The sequence below is a fragment of the Platalea leucorodia genome (assembly GCF_965183815.1).
Source record: "Platalea leucorodia genome assembly, chromosome: 6".
Classification (NCBI taxonomy): domain Eukaryota; kingdom Metazoa; phylum Chordata; class Aves; order Pelecaniformes; family Threskiornithidae; genus Platalea; species Platalea leucorodia.
In genome coordinates this window covers 86,059,516-86,075,204 of record NC_138828.1, presented here as the reverse complement: position 1 = coordinate 86,075,204, position 15,689 = coordinate 86,059,516, and the positions used below count along the sequence as shown (strand labels likewise).

General features: G+C 48.7%; 1 protein-coding gene across 3 annotated transcripts in view; it reads left to right on the top strand.

Annotated features, from left to right (window-relative positions):
- The window catches only part of DYSF (dysferlin), a 106,454-nt gene that overhangs the window by 66,710 nt on the left and 24,055 nt on the right, over positions 1 to 15,689 (top strand). For all 3 annotated transcript variants that reach the window (XM_082315929.1, XM_082315930.1, XM_082315928.1), the window contains 9 exons: positions 1,320 to 1,418; positions 2,199 to 2,327; positions 3,525 to 3,680; positions 5,544 to 5,635; positions 7,916 to 8,086; positions 8,676 to 8,818; positions 11,367 to 11,506; positions 13,620 to 13,708; positions 13,978 to 14,073. In XM_082315929.1, coding sequence (XP_082172055.1) covers positions 1,320 to 1,418; positions 2,199 to 2,327; positions 3,525 to 3,680; positions 5,544 to 5,635; positions 7,916 to 8,086; positions 8,676 to 8,818; positions 11,367 to 11,506; positions 13,620 to 13,708; positions 13,978 to 14,073 — 1,115 coding nt within the window. The remainder of the gene's footprint in view (positions 1 to 1,319; positions 1,419 to 2,198; positions 2,328 to 3,524; positions 3,681 to 5,543; positions 5,636 to 7,915; positions 8,087 to 8,675; positions 8,819 to 11,366; positions 11,507 to 13,619; positions 13,709 to 13,977; positions 14,074 to 15,689) is intronic.

Genomic DNA, 15,689 nt, shown 5'->3' with positions numbered 1-15,689 from the left:
AAATTCTTTGTCTTGGGGCTGCAGAAGATACCATGGGTAAGTCGTCAGATTAGTTTAAGTGCTTTCTTTGTAACTCAGTACCTGTGGAATGTCGTAATAAAGCCATGATGGTCAGAGTGTAGCTTTTTAAACAATAAAACAGGGGAAGCGATGAAAGGCAATTTTTTTTTTTTTTTAAAAAAGGGAGGCAGCAGAGGCCTCATAGTTAATTTATGTAATATTTCTATTAAAAACAATGTCTATTCAAGACAGCAATTTAAAGCCTGCACCGTTGGCTTAAAATATAAATCCAATAAACTTCTATTATGATTCCTCCATTAGGTCAGTGTGATGGAATTTTGTGGACTTCTAAAATAAGACATCATTATTTTTCAGGAATGTTTCATGAATCACAGTCAAAGTCCCTTCATCTTTGCTTGTATAAATTTCAAAAATGGTGCTTTTATAAAATATATACATTTGCTGAAGCCGGCAACCGGCTTTCTTCTTGGAACGGCATCCTCAGAGCTGAAAGCCAGTTTGCATAGCAGATGAGGCAAATGCTCCTTGATGGCGTTGTGGCTGTGGGCTGTGAGGTGGTGAGGCTGAGGCTGTAGGAGATTTGCCCATTTCTTTGTATAATATCAATGAGAACAGAATTACATTATTCCTGAGAGAGGTGCAGCACCTGAGGACCATTTTTTGAGTGGAAGTATATGCATTTTATGTATTTATTTGTTTGCCCATGTACTTTCTTTGGATGGGGAAGTTGGGTGGTGCTGGGGCACAAATCAGAAAGGCAAATCCTGTACCAGAAACCCCAAAACCTTCCAGGTAAAACCTAAACCAGGGGCTGAGTCCTCCTATCCTCCCTGAATTTCAGGCTGGCAGGACCATGTTAGCACAAGAGTTAATTGGTCTCATCCCCTGTGTGGTCTTGCAGTGAGGTCCTGGGAAGACCACCACCCAAACTGGCCAAAATCTGCCCCTGGCCTAAAAATGCTGCACATTTCTTCTTGTGAGCTCTACCTCATCCTCCCGTGGAGAATCATCCTCTCTGCTGACAGGTCTAGGTCCATGGCGTTGCTATGGCTGCAACGGCTGGATTTGGGCTGGAAGCATCCCAAAAGCACTTTGAAACCAGGGAGTGAGGAGCTGCAGGTTGGGTTCACGATAGCTTCATCGCCTCTGCAGGACAGAGACCCAACAAACCCAGGCTGTGCCATGGGGTTGGTGCGGCGGGCAGAAGTTCACCTCTAGCAATTGTGGGAGATGCTGCTGTCATTGATCGTTGGGGTTTGTTCATGGAGATGTGTAACTTTGGTGTCCCTTGCTGCCAGGAGGAAGAATTCATTGACTGGTGGAGCAAATTCTATGCTTCCACAGGAGAGAGGGAAAAATGTGGCTGCTATTTAGAGAAGGGCTTTGACACTCTGAAGGTAAGTGGCCTCGGCTCATTGGACCTGCACTCTCCATGATGTTTTTCCACAAGCTTTAATTTTTTTGAGTGTTTAGGCTTTTTTTTTCTTCTGGGACCAAAAAAAAAAAAAAAAATTAGGTCATTTTCCCCTGAGAGCAGGTACTGTTTTTTTTAAAAAAATAACTGTTTTGAAAGCTCAGTTTTCTTTGTAAAATCCTTTCGGGTAACTTTCCACTTTGCCGCCTTCAAGAAATTGTCACTTTTCTAAGTGGTAGAGGAGGTAGAGGAAAGTGGTAGAGGAGGTGGGGTAGTAGGAGAGTGGTAGGAAAGTGGTAGAGGAGGTGGGGAAGTGCCACCCTGTTGTCTTTGGGAACAACAAGGAATGCCAGAGATTGCTTAGGGAACAGGGACATTTAGGTACCCTGTTACAAGAATTGCTAATATTAACACAGGAGCCCAAACAGGACTAAAATGGGGAAGAACTTGCCTGGTCTTAAGGAAAATGTTCCCAGCAGGAAGGTCTCTTTGGCTGAAAAACCCTCTGTGACGCCTTGGCTTAGTCCAGGTCTTCCATGATGTGCTGTTATTTATTGTAGGGTTGCTCAAGGTCTGTTCTTCATCACTGTCCTGGGGGGGGCAACAAGGGTGACAGGTCCCAGGACTCTGTCCCAGTGGGTGGTATTTCCCCCAGACAGAGGAGCTTGGGTCAAGTCTTGTCCCAGATCGGTGGGGACGTGCTGCTGGTCTCCCTCTGCCTGGGAGCAGTCCCTGCCCTTGCCCCCCATCTCTCCCTCCCCAGGTCTACGAGACGGAGCTGGAGAAGGTGGAGGACTTTGAGCATCTCTCCGACTTCTGTCACACCTTCAAGCTGTATCGCGGCCGGTCGCAGGACTCGAATGATGACCCCTCGGTCGTGGGAGAGTTCAAGGTGTGATGGTCTCTCTTCCTACCTGTACCCGGGAGCACACTCTGCTGGGTGGAAGGTCGTGCTGCTGAGTGAGATGATGCCAACTGACTATTTTTGAGTAGGAATTCAGTGAGAAATGGGCCATAAAAGTAGACCACTGGGCTCAGTCTGAACAACCTGCCTGTGCAGGTCTGGCTGCTGTCTTCCCAGCAGTGAGTGCCTTGCATGCTTCACACCCAGTCTAGGCTGCGTCATCATCCTCCAGCAAAAATCCACCTGGAGCCAATGCTGGATGTAAGCGATGGAGCGTCTTCTTCCTCCGGGGCAGTGGTGGGAGCGCGTGTGAGCACTGATGGTCTCACCAAGCCGGTGCTCAGAGCTCTCCCTTTGGAGGTGTCTGCCCAGCGCAGAGGAGCGATGCATCTTTTGCTCTCTTTAACCTTTAGCCTGTTTGCAAGAGAAGAGGGATTAAATTTTTCTAGTTTTTTTTTTTTTTTTTTTTCCAATTTCTGCTCTTACTCAACACTCTCCTCCCCCCAACAATACGTAGAGACTGATTCCTGCCACTTCACTGGGAGGAAATCAGCTCCGGTGAATAAAACACTTGTAAATTTTTGCATTTTCTCACTCCTCCTCCTGTCCCTCTCTCAGGAACCAGCTGCCTCGTTCAGGCACACTTAAAACTGTCCCTGCAGAGAAAGTCGCAGCCTAAACCTTCGGGGGGCTGATTCATAGCAAGGCTCCTTCACACTTCTTTAATAGAGTGAAGGCTCAAAGGACAGTGAAGTAGAAGAGGTAAAGGACAAACCGGCTGGAGTGTGCAGACTTAGAGATCGCATCGATGTTCAGGCGAGGGATGAATGACACAGGCAGCTCGCCACCCTGCTCCTGGCTGCCTCGGCCACGAAGAGCCTGACAGGACATGGTCTGGTCTAGTAGACAGAAGAGGGTCAGGATCCCAGCATTGTAGTAGTTATAGATGTCCCATCCCTGGAAACATTCAAGGTCAGGCTGGACAGGGCTCTGAGCAACCTGATCTGGTTGAAGATGTCCCTGCTCATTGCAGGGGGGTTGGACTAGATGACCTTCAAAGGTCCCTTCCAACCCAAACCATTCTGTGATTCTGTGATTCTATGCAACCATTCAGACTTGTTACAAGCCTGCTCACACGAGACATGTGGGTGTGCAAGCACAGCTGAACACATCTGTCCTTCACAGGGTTCGTTCAAAATTTACCCTCTCCCAGATGACCCGCGAGTCCCGGTGCCACCTCGGCAGTTCCACCAGCTGCCAGCCAGAGGACCCCAGGAGTGCCTTGTCAGGGTCTACATCATCCGGGCCTTCGACCTCCAACCCAAGGATGCCAACGGAAAGGTATCCTGCTGGGGAAAGCTCTGGTGGACCTCAATGTTGGGTCACGGGGTGGGCTCTTTCAACAGGTCAGCCCTAATTGATCAAAATTTGCATATATGGTTTAAAATTTAGAAACAACAGTGACAGCAAAAAGGAGAAAATCTACGCCTTCTTTGCCTCCATGGCAACATTTGGGAATCCTGGGAGCCAACATTTCCTCCATCCTGAGGGATTTTTCAGTAGGGCTAGTTAAAATAACTAAATGAGTTTGTTTTTTTTTTTTTTTTACCTCGGTGCCAAAGGAAACAAAATCATGTCTTTCACATGACTGCTTTTTGCAAAGCTTTGCCAGTCTGGAAGAAAAATTCAGTGCAAAAAGAAAATTGTGTTGGTTCAAAAAGAAAATGTTCATTTTGTTTCACTTTGCAAAAAAACTCAGGGAAAAATCCATCTTAACTCTCTTTGTTCCACTGGAAAATAGGGAAAAAGTAAAAAAAAAAAAGTATGGGAAATAGTTTGACATGAACAAAAACCCCCTGCTTTTTAATCTGCCCAGTTTTTGAAAATGGACTTGGAATGAAAGTTTTCAATTTCTTTGAAATCTCCCATGAGAGACTCCTGCAGATCAAAAAGAAGGAGTAGAAAAAAATGGTTTTTTTACACTGAAAACTAAAACCAATCCAAGTTTAACCCACTGTCTTTCCCTCTATGCTGTGATGTCTCCTAAAGCTCATCACAGTCAAGGGGAGACAAAAGGAGAGCCCTGGATGCCCAGTCCATCCTCACACTGCAGACCTTCCCCAAGCACTGCTTTGCCATCCTTCGCTTCCTAAAACAACCTACAAGTCAAGGAAAAGTGATGAGGAACTTGGCCTGGGTGTTTTTTCCAGGGAGCATAACTAGCCAATATCTTTCCCATTTTTTTATTTTTATTTTTATTTTTATTTTTATTTTTATTTTTATTTTTATTTTTATTTTTATTTTTATTTTTATTTTTATTTTTATTTTTATTTTTATTTTTTATTATTTTTATTTTTATTTTTATTTTTATTTTTATTTATTTATTTTTATGTGAGCTGAGTAAGATGGTGGGTGCCTCTAGGTACTGGACTCAAGCTGGGCGACATCTTTTAGGTGATGTTGTTTTTTTTTCTTTTTTTTCTTCTCCTGGCAAAAATGCTGACTTGAGTTAATTTAACCACTTTTCAAATTTATGCTGGTTTCCCAGAATAGTTTTAGTTGTGAGAGAGAAGCTTAAAAACTTGCTAAAAAATATAAAAATACACAATTTTTAGATGCCCAATGAGGCTTTACGTTAAAGTATGCTTCCATTTTTTTTTCTTTTTTTTTAGATTTGTTGCAGCATCTTGGAAATAAATGGTTTTGAACCACATTTTTTGAAACAAAATGTTTTCCCTTTGACATTTTAGTCCCCTACATTTGTAAATCTATTTTTGAGTAGACCTCAAACTTAAAAAATTATGATCTTGATGGAACCCCAAAATAAGTGACTCAGATGAGAATGGGAACATCCTGAGGACTTCAGCCCAGTCCATTAAACAAGCCATAAGTAGTTTTTTTCATGCTCTTTTATTGCTTTTCCATCCCATGGGCTTCAGAAGGGCTTGGACTCCTGTCCCACACTGCTAACTGGTCCTTCCGTCATCCTCAAAAAGGAATTGCAGTGCAGGTAGCTCTTGCTGATGGTCACAGACTTGTAGGAATGAGTTAATGGTCAGACTGTCCTGTCCTTGAAAACAGGCGTTTGTCAAGGGCGGTGGAAGATCCTGCTTGCGGGGACAAGGGGAGGCAGAGTTGTTCCTTCGCCATCAATATTACTGTGCAGTGACTCTTTCTTGCATTTATTTTCATGCTCATCTTCAGTGCGATCCCTACGTGAAGATTTCAGTGGGAAAGAAATCCATAAATGACCAAGAAAATTACCTCCCCTGTACGCTGGAGCCTGTCTTTGGAAAGTAAGTTTTGATTCAGTTTGGAGTCCATGCGATTTTTTATGTCATATTGAGGGAATAGGGCCGGGCCAGCCAGGGCTTCCCATTCCAACCTACATTCAAGACCATGTTGGACGGGGCACTGAGTAACCTAACCTAGCTGAAGGTCTCCCTGCTCATTGCAGGGGGGTTGGACTAGATGGCCTTTAAAGGTCCCTTCCAACCCAAACCATTCTGTGATTCCCATGGCGTGCTCTTGCCTCATGTTGAGCCTTGCTGAAGTGAGTCTGGCCTTGGCTTGACCACTGTCCTACCCACCATGGCTCATGTTCATCTTCTCCCTGAGACTTTTGATCTGCTGTGCGTGGACTGGGTCTGCTCTGTCATCAACGGAGACGTCAGGAGGGTTGTTTAGACCTGAGATTCCCTTGTGGAGGCATCTGCCTCATCCCAGTGACGGCAGAGAGAGTCTGGGGAAACTCTGCTCCTCATTTAGGCACTTTGGTTAAAAGTCTGAAGAAAAGACACGATGAATGGAGACCTGTTTGATTAGGCTGTGGCATGGGACACCTCAAAATCAGATGCCCTGAAAATTATCTACAAACATGATATGGGCTGGTTGAGTTGTTTGCCTCACAGTAGGGCCACAAACTTCTGATAAAAGGCAAAAGATAACGTTGTTTTCAGAAAAAGGTATTAATCAGAGCCAGAAAGCACCATAGGAACCAGGCAAAGTGGAGGGAGGTAGAGGAAAACCTGGTTCTTAGCCTCGACGTGCCAATAGGAATTCGGTCTCCCAGAAAAGCTGGGATTAGACGTAGGCGGTCATGCTTCAGCACAAACAGGGGTCAAGCCCCACTCCACATGACGTCCAGCTGGTTTTCTTAGGCGGCTCTCGCCAGCTCAGGATGTCAATGCAGTGACACCTTCCCAACAAAGCAAGATGGAGAGGGAGATACACCGTCTGCAAGGATGGAGGAAAAGGCAGTGGGATGGCGAGGGTGATGCTGGTGAGACCACGGAGGACAGTGTGCATTAGACAAGCCGTTTCCTCCTCTTCAGAGGTGGCACCTCTGCTTTTCCTACGGTGAATGGAAAGTGGCTGCTCCCCATTTAGCGTGAGGGAGCCCTAGTCTCCGGTGGGCCAGGACCTACTGGCCTGTTGCAGAGCCCACAGCCAGACTCTGGTGAGCTCTGCTTGGCAGAGCAAGTCCTCCTTCGCCAAGCCTGGCTCCTGGCCAGAGGCCGTCTAGACAGCGCGCTGCACCTCCCACCCGGTCTTTAAAGCAAGATGTAAAACCGAGGTCCTGGCTGCTGGCGGCTATTAAACCTCTTGTTTCACGAGCTTTTCCCTGGGCGGCTGGCCGCCATCCAGCTTTAGCTAATTACTTTCTGCTGACCCCAGTTCCTCCTGCACTCTTAATTGGTGGCATAATCACTCACTTCCCCTCCTTAAAGGCTGCTGCGGGGTGGGTGCTGGCGGTGGGAATGGGCATCGTGTTTCTCCCCAGCGTTGCCTGCCTTTCAGCAGCAGGTGGAGGGGTTCCTGGTAGTGCTGGGACAGACCTGGACTGTCCCGCTCACCCTGTCGTATCACCTTCCACATCGCTGACATCCACAAGCACCAGCTCGGTCTGGATCAGGGTGTTGCGTTTTGATGGGGTCTTGGTGCTTTGTCTCTTGCCATCCTTTATTTGAAGAGGGAGAGGAAGGTTTGCTCTTGCTTTATGTTATGTCAGGATGCGGACTGTGGTGTAATGATGGCAGAGGAGACAGCACAGAAAAAAGGTGCTTAGAAGCAGGGGGAGAGGACAAGGAGGCTTTGGGGGGTCAGTCTCATGCTTACCACAAGCTTGGCCCAGGCAGGCTTGACTCCTGTTTTGGACATTTGCTCTTTGGGCTCAAAGAGCAGACCGTTTTCCAAAGCTGTCATTTCTCCCCCTTTCAAATTCCATGGCAATGGTGATTCCTGACTCTCGCCTGCTGCTCTTTTCCCTGGATATCGCATTGACCACTGTCATGTCCAATTAGCAGATGCATAAACTCAGCGGGGGCAAAATTTGCTCGAGAGTAATTCAACCAGGCAAAGAGAAACCCAAAGCATGCTTGCTTAGTGCATATCCGCAGGCTAAACCAGTATAACACAGGACCAACAGTACTGGACCAACGCGGCAAAGATGCGCAGCACGTGTACTGTCCTTCCTGGCACTGGTGGGTTGGGATGGCGTGTGGGTCCGGTTCCCACGGGGCGCTCAGCAGCATGAACCTCCATCTCATGGGTATTTCTCGGCTCCTGTTGCACAGGATGTTTGAGCTGAGCTGCACTCTGCCCCTGGAGAAGGACTTGAAGATCACGCTCTACGACTACGACCTCCTGTCGAAGGATGAGAAGATTGGGGAGACCATCATAGACCTGGAGAACCGGTTCCTGTCGAAATATGGGGCGCGCTGTGGCCTCCCCCAAACCTACTGCGTGTAGGTACCTCTGTGGGCTCAGGCAGTGGGTCCCTGTAGCTGCCAGGGCTGCACGGTGCCGAGCTGGCCGTGGGGACCAGGGCGATGCCTCAGCCCATGGGTCTGCTGGCCCAGGGTTGTCCCAGGGGGACCTGACCAGTGCTGTACTTCACCGCAAAGGTTTGTCTGGAGAGACAGATTTACACCAGCGAAGCCCCACTTTTAAGGAACCTCCCTGAGCCCTGGCTCTCCTCCAGAAGCGTGAAATGCTTCAAATAACAGAAGTCTCCTTGGGGAGATCCTGTTACGTCCCTGATGCCTCTTGGGCACACTGTGGTGAGCACACCGCCCATGCACGGGGCCAGCTGAAGGGTGACCTGGTGGGTCTGAGGGGGCTATCAGGGCACCCCAGCCCTGCAAGCCGGGGCTGAGCCGGGTGTGGGACATGCAGCCCCGTTCACCAGTGGGCCAAGGCAAGCACAGGTTTGGAGCTGGCTGCACCTGCCTCAGACAAGCCCTCTTTGGTGTAATGCTGCTGCTGCCCCTTGTTGAGACTGGAAGATGTTTTATCACATGTTTAGCTGCTGTTTTCCCGCCTGTTTGGTTTCAGCTCTGGACCCAACCAGTGGCGAGACCAGCTCCGTCCTTCGCAGCTGCTTCACCTCTTCTCCCTGCAGCACAACTACAAGGCTCCCACCTACAAGTCCGACCGGGTCATCTTCAGGGAGCAAGAGTACATCCTCTCTGAACTGGGTAAGGTAACGGGGCTGCTTCGGGGTTGCAAATAGCTTTCCTTTATCCAGAGCAAGGCATGGAGTTGGAGGTCATGAACATATCACGGTGGGGGGTTATCATGGAGGCCAGGACTGGGTGATGGGCACATCCCCATCCTCCTCACCTTGCTGTCCAGGTTGGCTCTGCACCTTTCCCAAGCTTGCCTCTGCCCCAAAGGCTGCAGGTTGCAGCTGGATCTGCACCAAACCCCAGAGTTGAACCCAGACCTGCAATCCAGCCACGTTAACTTTGGCCTTGAGTGACTGCCCTTTGCTGCTTGCAGCAAACCAAATACACACAGGCTGGCAGCAGCAGAGTCCCTTGCAGCCAGAAAGGCTCCAGCCTGATCTTCCAGCTGCTGCCTGGGCTGCAGGAGCAGTTGTGCTGTTTGCACCTCTGCGTTTCGGGGCTGGAATCACTAGAGGGAGACAATATCATACACACAGTGCCCAGCGTATCGCACCGCGGCTCGTGTCTCGGGGGGCGAGGTGTGCTCTAGCTAGAAGTTCAAAATCAGCCTCTGCCAGCAAGGAGAAAATATCATCGGGAGGCATTTTCTTGTTTGCAAAAAACTCCACAACACTGACACCTACAATATCCTGAGCATCAGCGCATGCCCGTCTGACTGGCATCCTTGGGAGCAGAAGTTTGCCTTTTAGAGAAAATTCTGCTTTAAAGCATGGAAGGGGTGTGTTGGCCCAGGGAGGAGGTGAAACCCCACTGTATGGCCCAGGAGCTGCAGTTTGACTTTGTCAAGGCCACTGCAGTATTGCAGAGCCGTCAAGGAGGACTTGGCCCGCAGAGGCACAAGATGGCACAGTCCCCGGCTGATCCCCCTCCCTGCTCTTGGGAATCAAGGCACAAATTCATGGTTCTCCTCTTAGGAGGAGGAGGAGTGGGGAAGCAATGGCTCCTTCGCAGCCTCTCGTTATGTGAAAGGTTTTCAGCAAGGACTGGAAAGGTGTTAAACCGAGCGGGGTCTTCCCCCCTCTCCCAGCCCCTGCCTTTCACCTTCCTCTGCTTTAATGGCAATCAGTTCAAAAAACAGAACAAAGTCTGATGCTTGACCTCAAGGAGATCTGGAAACCAGCTGTGTTCGCAGAGCAATGTCAGATCTGAACCTGGCGGTATAAAGTGAAGCTATTAAACACGAGAGCATGGGTTTTACAAGCACTGCACCCGGACCATTATTCCATAACCCCCACATTTGTTGTTTTCTGAGAGGGGCTTTTTCTTTTTCCTGTGCGTACACACACACACACACACACACACACACGCATGCACGCCAGGTTTCCACTGCTTGGGAAATAGCCCATATGTCTGAAGTTAACCACTTCAAGATATTGCCAAGAAAGGAGCTGGGATATATCACCTGAAAGTTGCAGAGCTGTAATAATATTTATAGAGCGCATTTCATTTCAAAGGTCCTCAAGGGTGCATGGCCTTGAAACGCTGTGGCTGAAAGGCAGCGTCCCGGGGGTGATGTCCTCCACCAGCCCCAGCATGGCATGTGGGGATGGGGAGGCAGGAGCAGGCTCAGCCGAGGCCAAGCTGACCATCCTCGGTACCTGGGTGTAACAAGGGATCCTGAATGCCGGGACAGAGAAGGCAAAGATGTCCATTATTGATAGGTCTTGTCTGACCTGTTTGTGGAGGGATTACAGTCTGGCGTGGAGTGGGTTGAGGAGGTGGGGATGGTTTCAGGTCTGCTCATGGACGGCTCGGTGTTTGCTGCGGCTGTTGTGCTCTGCTCCGTTTTGCTGAAAGAGCACAAATACCCCAGTGGGAGCAGTGAGGACCGGAGCAGGGACTAGGATCGGCCGTTGAGCTGTGCTGGTGGTGCCTGCATGGCCCCTCATTTCTGTCTTTCACCCTGAACCCACCAGAGAAGAAGTGGGACCCCGCAGGGAGCTCATTCCCACTACATTCCTCTCTGCCCAGCTGAAGATCCTGGATGGTTTTAAATAAAGGGATTTAAACAATATCCATCACAGGAGTGCTTGCAAATTGCACCAGAGCAGACCCTTTCATCTCCTCCCCCTGAAGAGCTTTGATCACACATTAGATAAAGCTCTGCTGGGGGTGGGAATGGCAGCAGAGCAGCAGCATGGGCTGGAGGGCTGCTGGGGCCCCTGCAGCCCCAACTGCTATGATTTTAGGGGGCCTGAACCCTTGAGCAGGATCAAAGACTGGCCTCTCCTTTCCATGTGCTTCAACTCGGTCCTTGCAATGTTTCATTTGTTGTGATTTGGGGGGAACTTGCACAGGAGTCCCCACAGGTCCCTGCCCCATTGCACAGGGGTTTGCCCACACGTCCCACTGGGAACAGGTTGCCCCGTGTCCCGGAGGGTTTGTGATGATGGTGGCTTTGCAAACGGAGGCTGCACTCCTCCTGCTCGCTCCTGGCTGCAGCGAAGCTGTTGGGCTGGTGCTTGCTGCCTTGCAGAGCGCCCACAGGGCAGTCAGAATCCGGCCCTGCACAGCCGTGGCCGTGGCATAACGCTGCTCTTTGTCTGCTCTGTGGCAGAGGACGGCAAACCCCTCAACCCCCACCTGGGGCCGGTGGAGGAGCGTCTCGCCCTGTACGCACTGTGGAAGCAAGGGCTGGTGCCAGAGCACGTGGAGACGAGACCTCTTTACAGCCCTCTCCAGCCAGAAATCGAGCAGGTGAGTGGTGTGACGGGTCCAGGACAAGACCAAGAGCATCATCTCCTTTCGATCCAATGCTAACCAGGTGGCTGGCTCGCTGCGGAGCCGCGCTGGGGATCCCTGCCCCAGGAGATGGAGGGGAGTCAGCTTGTAGGACAGAGCAGAGCACTGGCTATCAAATGCAGGCTGGAGCTCAGCTCCGTGGCTGACTTGCTCAGGGTGCTTGGGGAGATCGATTCCAGCCTCCTGTATCCATTTTCATCACCATTTGCTCACAGTTTTTTTGGGTTTTTTTTTTGTTTTTTTTTTTTTGAGAAAGCCATTTCTGATCTGAAAGTCCTAATGCAGAATTCTTCTCTAACGGTAATGACACCGCAGGCTCCTTTGGCAATGCAGCGGTGTGATTTCTGCAGCATGAACCCGCCCTTGGCGGTGTAAAGTGTTAGTACTGTTGCAGACTGGATGTTTTTAAGCCAAATGAAAACTAAATGGGCTTCCATCCAAAACCAATCAAAATCCAGGTATCTGTACTTAGCCTAACCCTTTTTCTTTGATTAACACATATGTGTACTTTACGCATTTGGATCAAAAAATGCTGCTTCCTGAAGAGCAAAATGATTAATTATTATCTGTCATACATGTTCCAGCTGCATTGCAAAGGCAAAGTTTCAAGAGCCCGGCTCTGCAGCTGGTGTAAATGTGCACAGCCACTGATCTGCACCATTTCAGCCCTTTCCCGTCTGTGGTTCATTTTTAACCAGACCACCTCCCCAGTGGTGGGAGAGGAGAGCTGCCGGCAGAAATAAATGCACTGGCAGCTACTCCAACACCTTTTCATGTTAAATCATCCAACGAAAATGATGATTAGAGGCAGGAGATGGCTGCTATCAGGTGACCAGTGGGTCTGTGCTGTTCTTACAGGTGCAGGTGCCATGGTCTTGTTGGACCAGCCATGGAGACTAGCAAGGGCGCTTCCTCCATGACATGGGGCTGCGTATCGGCAGAGCAGTCAGGGTCTGCCCTGCACCGGTGCTGCTATCCAAGGGCATCCATAGGGGTGATGCTGGGCCCAGGGGATTAACCTCTGTGACTCAGTGCATGTTGCATTCAGGGCAGGTCCCAAAAGCATGGCTCTCGCCCGCCGCAAAGCCACAGAACAGGCTGGCTCTATCGGGCTGTTTGCAGTGAGCTAAAAGCCAGGTTGGGCTTTTAAAGTTTTCTGCTGAAATGGAAGATTTTCTTGCCAAAACACAAGCAAACCACAAACCCCTCTGTGATGGGCTGATTGTCAAAGGATTGCTTTTTTTTTTTTCTTTCAACCCTTGAGACTGCACAATAAAATATTTTATTGGCACCCATTGGTGTTTTACAGTAAAAGAGACCACCTAAAAACACCCTCCCTGAGAATTCAGCTGCATTTCTGCTGCTTTCTCCCTGGAAGGATTTTGTGAAAGTGGAATTAGATTCCTCTCTCCTCATCCCATCCTCCACTCCCATGGTCAGAAACTCATAAACCAGCTGTCCAGCTGGTGACAACTGGTGACACCATGGAAAACAAGTGAGCTGCTTGCTTCTCCAACACCTCCCATGGGCCTAGTCTTTAGTCTGTCCCTATGTAAAGGTAGTCAGCCACGGACAGTAAAGCCAGAGTGCATCTTCAGCTTGTCCAGACCAACCACTTATATATCGCAAGCCATTAACGTATACCCAGCTATCACTAAAATAATTTTAATGTAATACTTAATGCCACTTTTCCACTAAGGATACCTTAGTTTTCAACTAAGGAACACTGGAGCACTTGGTATTTTCTCTCTCCACTACTAGGTCTTAGCGAGAAGGTGAAGGTAACCCAGTTAGGAGGCTGACCAGGCTTCATGTGTCTTTCGTAAAATCATAGAATCATAGAATGCTTTGGGACAGAAGGGACCTTTAAAGGTCACCTAGTCCATCCCCCCTGCAATGGGCAGGGACATCTCCAACCAGATCAGGTTGCTCAGAGCCCCATCCAGCCTGGCCTTGAATGTTTCCAAGGATGGGGCATCCACCACCTCTCTGGGCAACCTGGGCCAGTGTTTCACTACCCTCACTGTAAAAAATTTCTTTCTTATATCTAGTCTTTCTTCCCATACAGGGTAAGCTACAGATGTGGGTAGACCTGTTTCCGAAATCTCTGGGTCAGCCTGGCCCCCCTTTCAACATCACGCCACGCAAAGCCAAGAGGTAACTTGTTTTTCGTTTCTTACTCAGTGTGGTCCTGGTTCCAGCACTTTCTGTTTGTGAGGGGAGAGGAGGGGACTTGGAGATGTCAGATGGGGAGGGATTCACCTGTGTAGCTGAGAAACTTCTATGTGGGCTCATCTTCAGAGAAAGATGACTCATGTCTTAGCTCCTTCAGCTAAATAGCTGAGTGGCACAACTGGGCTGTCTAGGCGGGCTCTGGACCAAGATTTCTACCCTCTCATGTTGCTTTTGTTCCCGGGGCTGTCCAGGTTCTTCTTGCGCTGCATCATCTGGAACACCAAGGACGTCATCCTCGATGACCTCAGCATCACCGGGGAGAAGATGAGTGACATCTACGTCAAAGGGTAAGCCACCCTGCTTCTGTGTCCTCTGGGTACCGTAGCCCAAAGGCACAGGAGCAGCAGTAAAAGAGTTAACATGGCCTTTGCATCAACATTGCTGTGGTAGACACGAACCCCCACTGGGAAGAAGGGGCCATTCACACCTCTCCAGCTATGGATCTGGCTTCTTGGCAGACACATCTCTGCTGGGCTCATAACTGCTTCACGATGTCAAGTTTTTCTTTGCATCTCTTGGATGCTTACATGACAATATTTACCTTGAGAGAGATAAGATGTGGGGAAGCAGCCTAGCCATTGGAGAGAGAGGCATGTAGTCTGCATTCACACTGCCTGCTCCTTCCCACCTCCTCTCCCGGGACAGCCATGGGCTTGTTCCATATACATAGGTTGGCTTGTTTGCATAGCTGCTTTTTTTGAAATTCCCTTTTTTCCTTGAAACACACAAAAATGTGGCAACCAGCAGTAACTCCTCTGGCACATTCCCTTCTCTGCCTGACTCCATTTATGTTTTATCTTGTGTAAAATGGTGCAATCCCAGCCAAGGGACTTACTTATTTTTTGCGTTCTTTGGATTTATGGACAGGAAGAGGTAGGATTTTGAAACAGACTGTAAATCCCTTTTTTACAATCCCGATTTTCCTCCTGTAAATCCAGAATGCACGCTGCTTACCTGGTATTCACATCAAGTGCATTGTTATCAGCTCCAGCTAAGCTGCTCTGTGCATTTCGGGGCTCTGAAATAGTGGTGCTTGCAGGGTGTTACCGGGAAAGTGAGAGCATCCAGCGCTTGCTGCTGTCCCTCGCCTGGCTTTTAGCATCCCCAATGGCCAAGCAAATCTCACAGTGCTGTAAATGAGTTAAAAACTTGCTCAACTTCCTCGTCTTCCCGCCCCAAATGGCTGCATCCCTAGCATCTCTGGATAAGGCAACTGCCGTCTATTTTATTTAATTTAATCAGTTATTTATTGATAGTCTTACAATAGCATGAAGAGGTCTCAACCAAGTTTAGGTTGGGCAAGGCTGAGTGCAGAGAGGCCTTCCCTTCCTAAAGACTTGTGCTGTAGGCAGACAAAGGGGTGGTAGTGTAGGGAAATCATATGCATTAGGAACTGAAGATGTTTTTTTGAGTTAACAGCCCTCTCTGTCACTGTCATGGATGGAGGATACTTTTGTATTGTTTTCATAGAGAAATTTCCAATAAAAAGTTTTACTTCACCAAGAGGGTGGACCAACACTGAGCCAGGTCACATAGAGGGTGGGAGGTTTTCACTCATCATCTCGCAAGTTTTTCAAGACATTTCAGGGTAAAACCAGTACTGCTTTGAGCCAATTGGACTAGAAGTTTCCAGGGTCCCCTTCCAACCAACCACCACTACTAAGATTTATGTGGCATCTTTAAAACTCATCTGCATCCCCTTTTGGGTTCCTAAATAAAAGGATGGACTGCGTCCTCCAAAATCTTGCACTCGTGCTGAGCAAAGAGGGAGGTGTGCGAGTTTTGAGAACAAAGTTGCCTCTTAGATTTAAGAACCTAACTTTGCCTTTGGATATTGCAGATGCCTTAAGTCGCGTTGATTTAAAAATTACTGGATGAATTAATGGGCTAAAAATTCACCCAG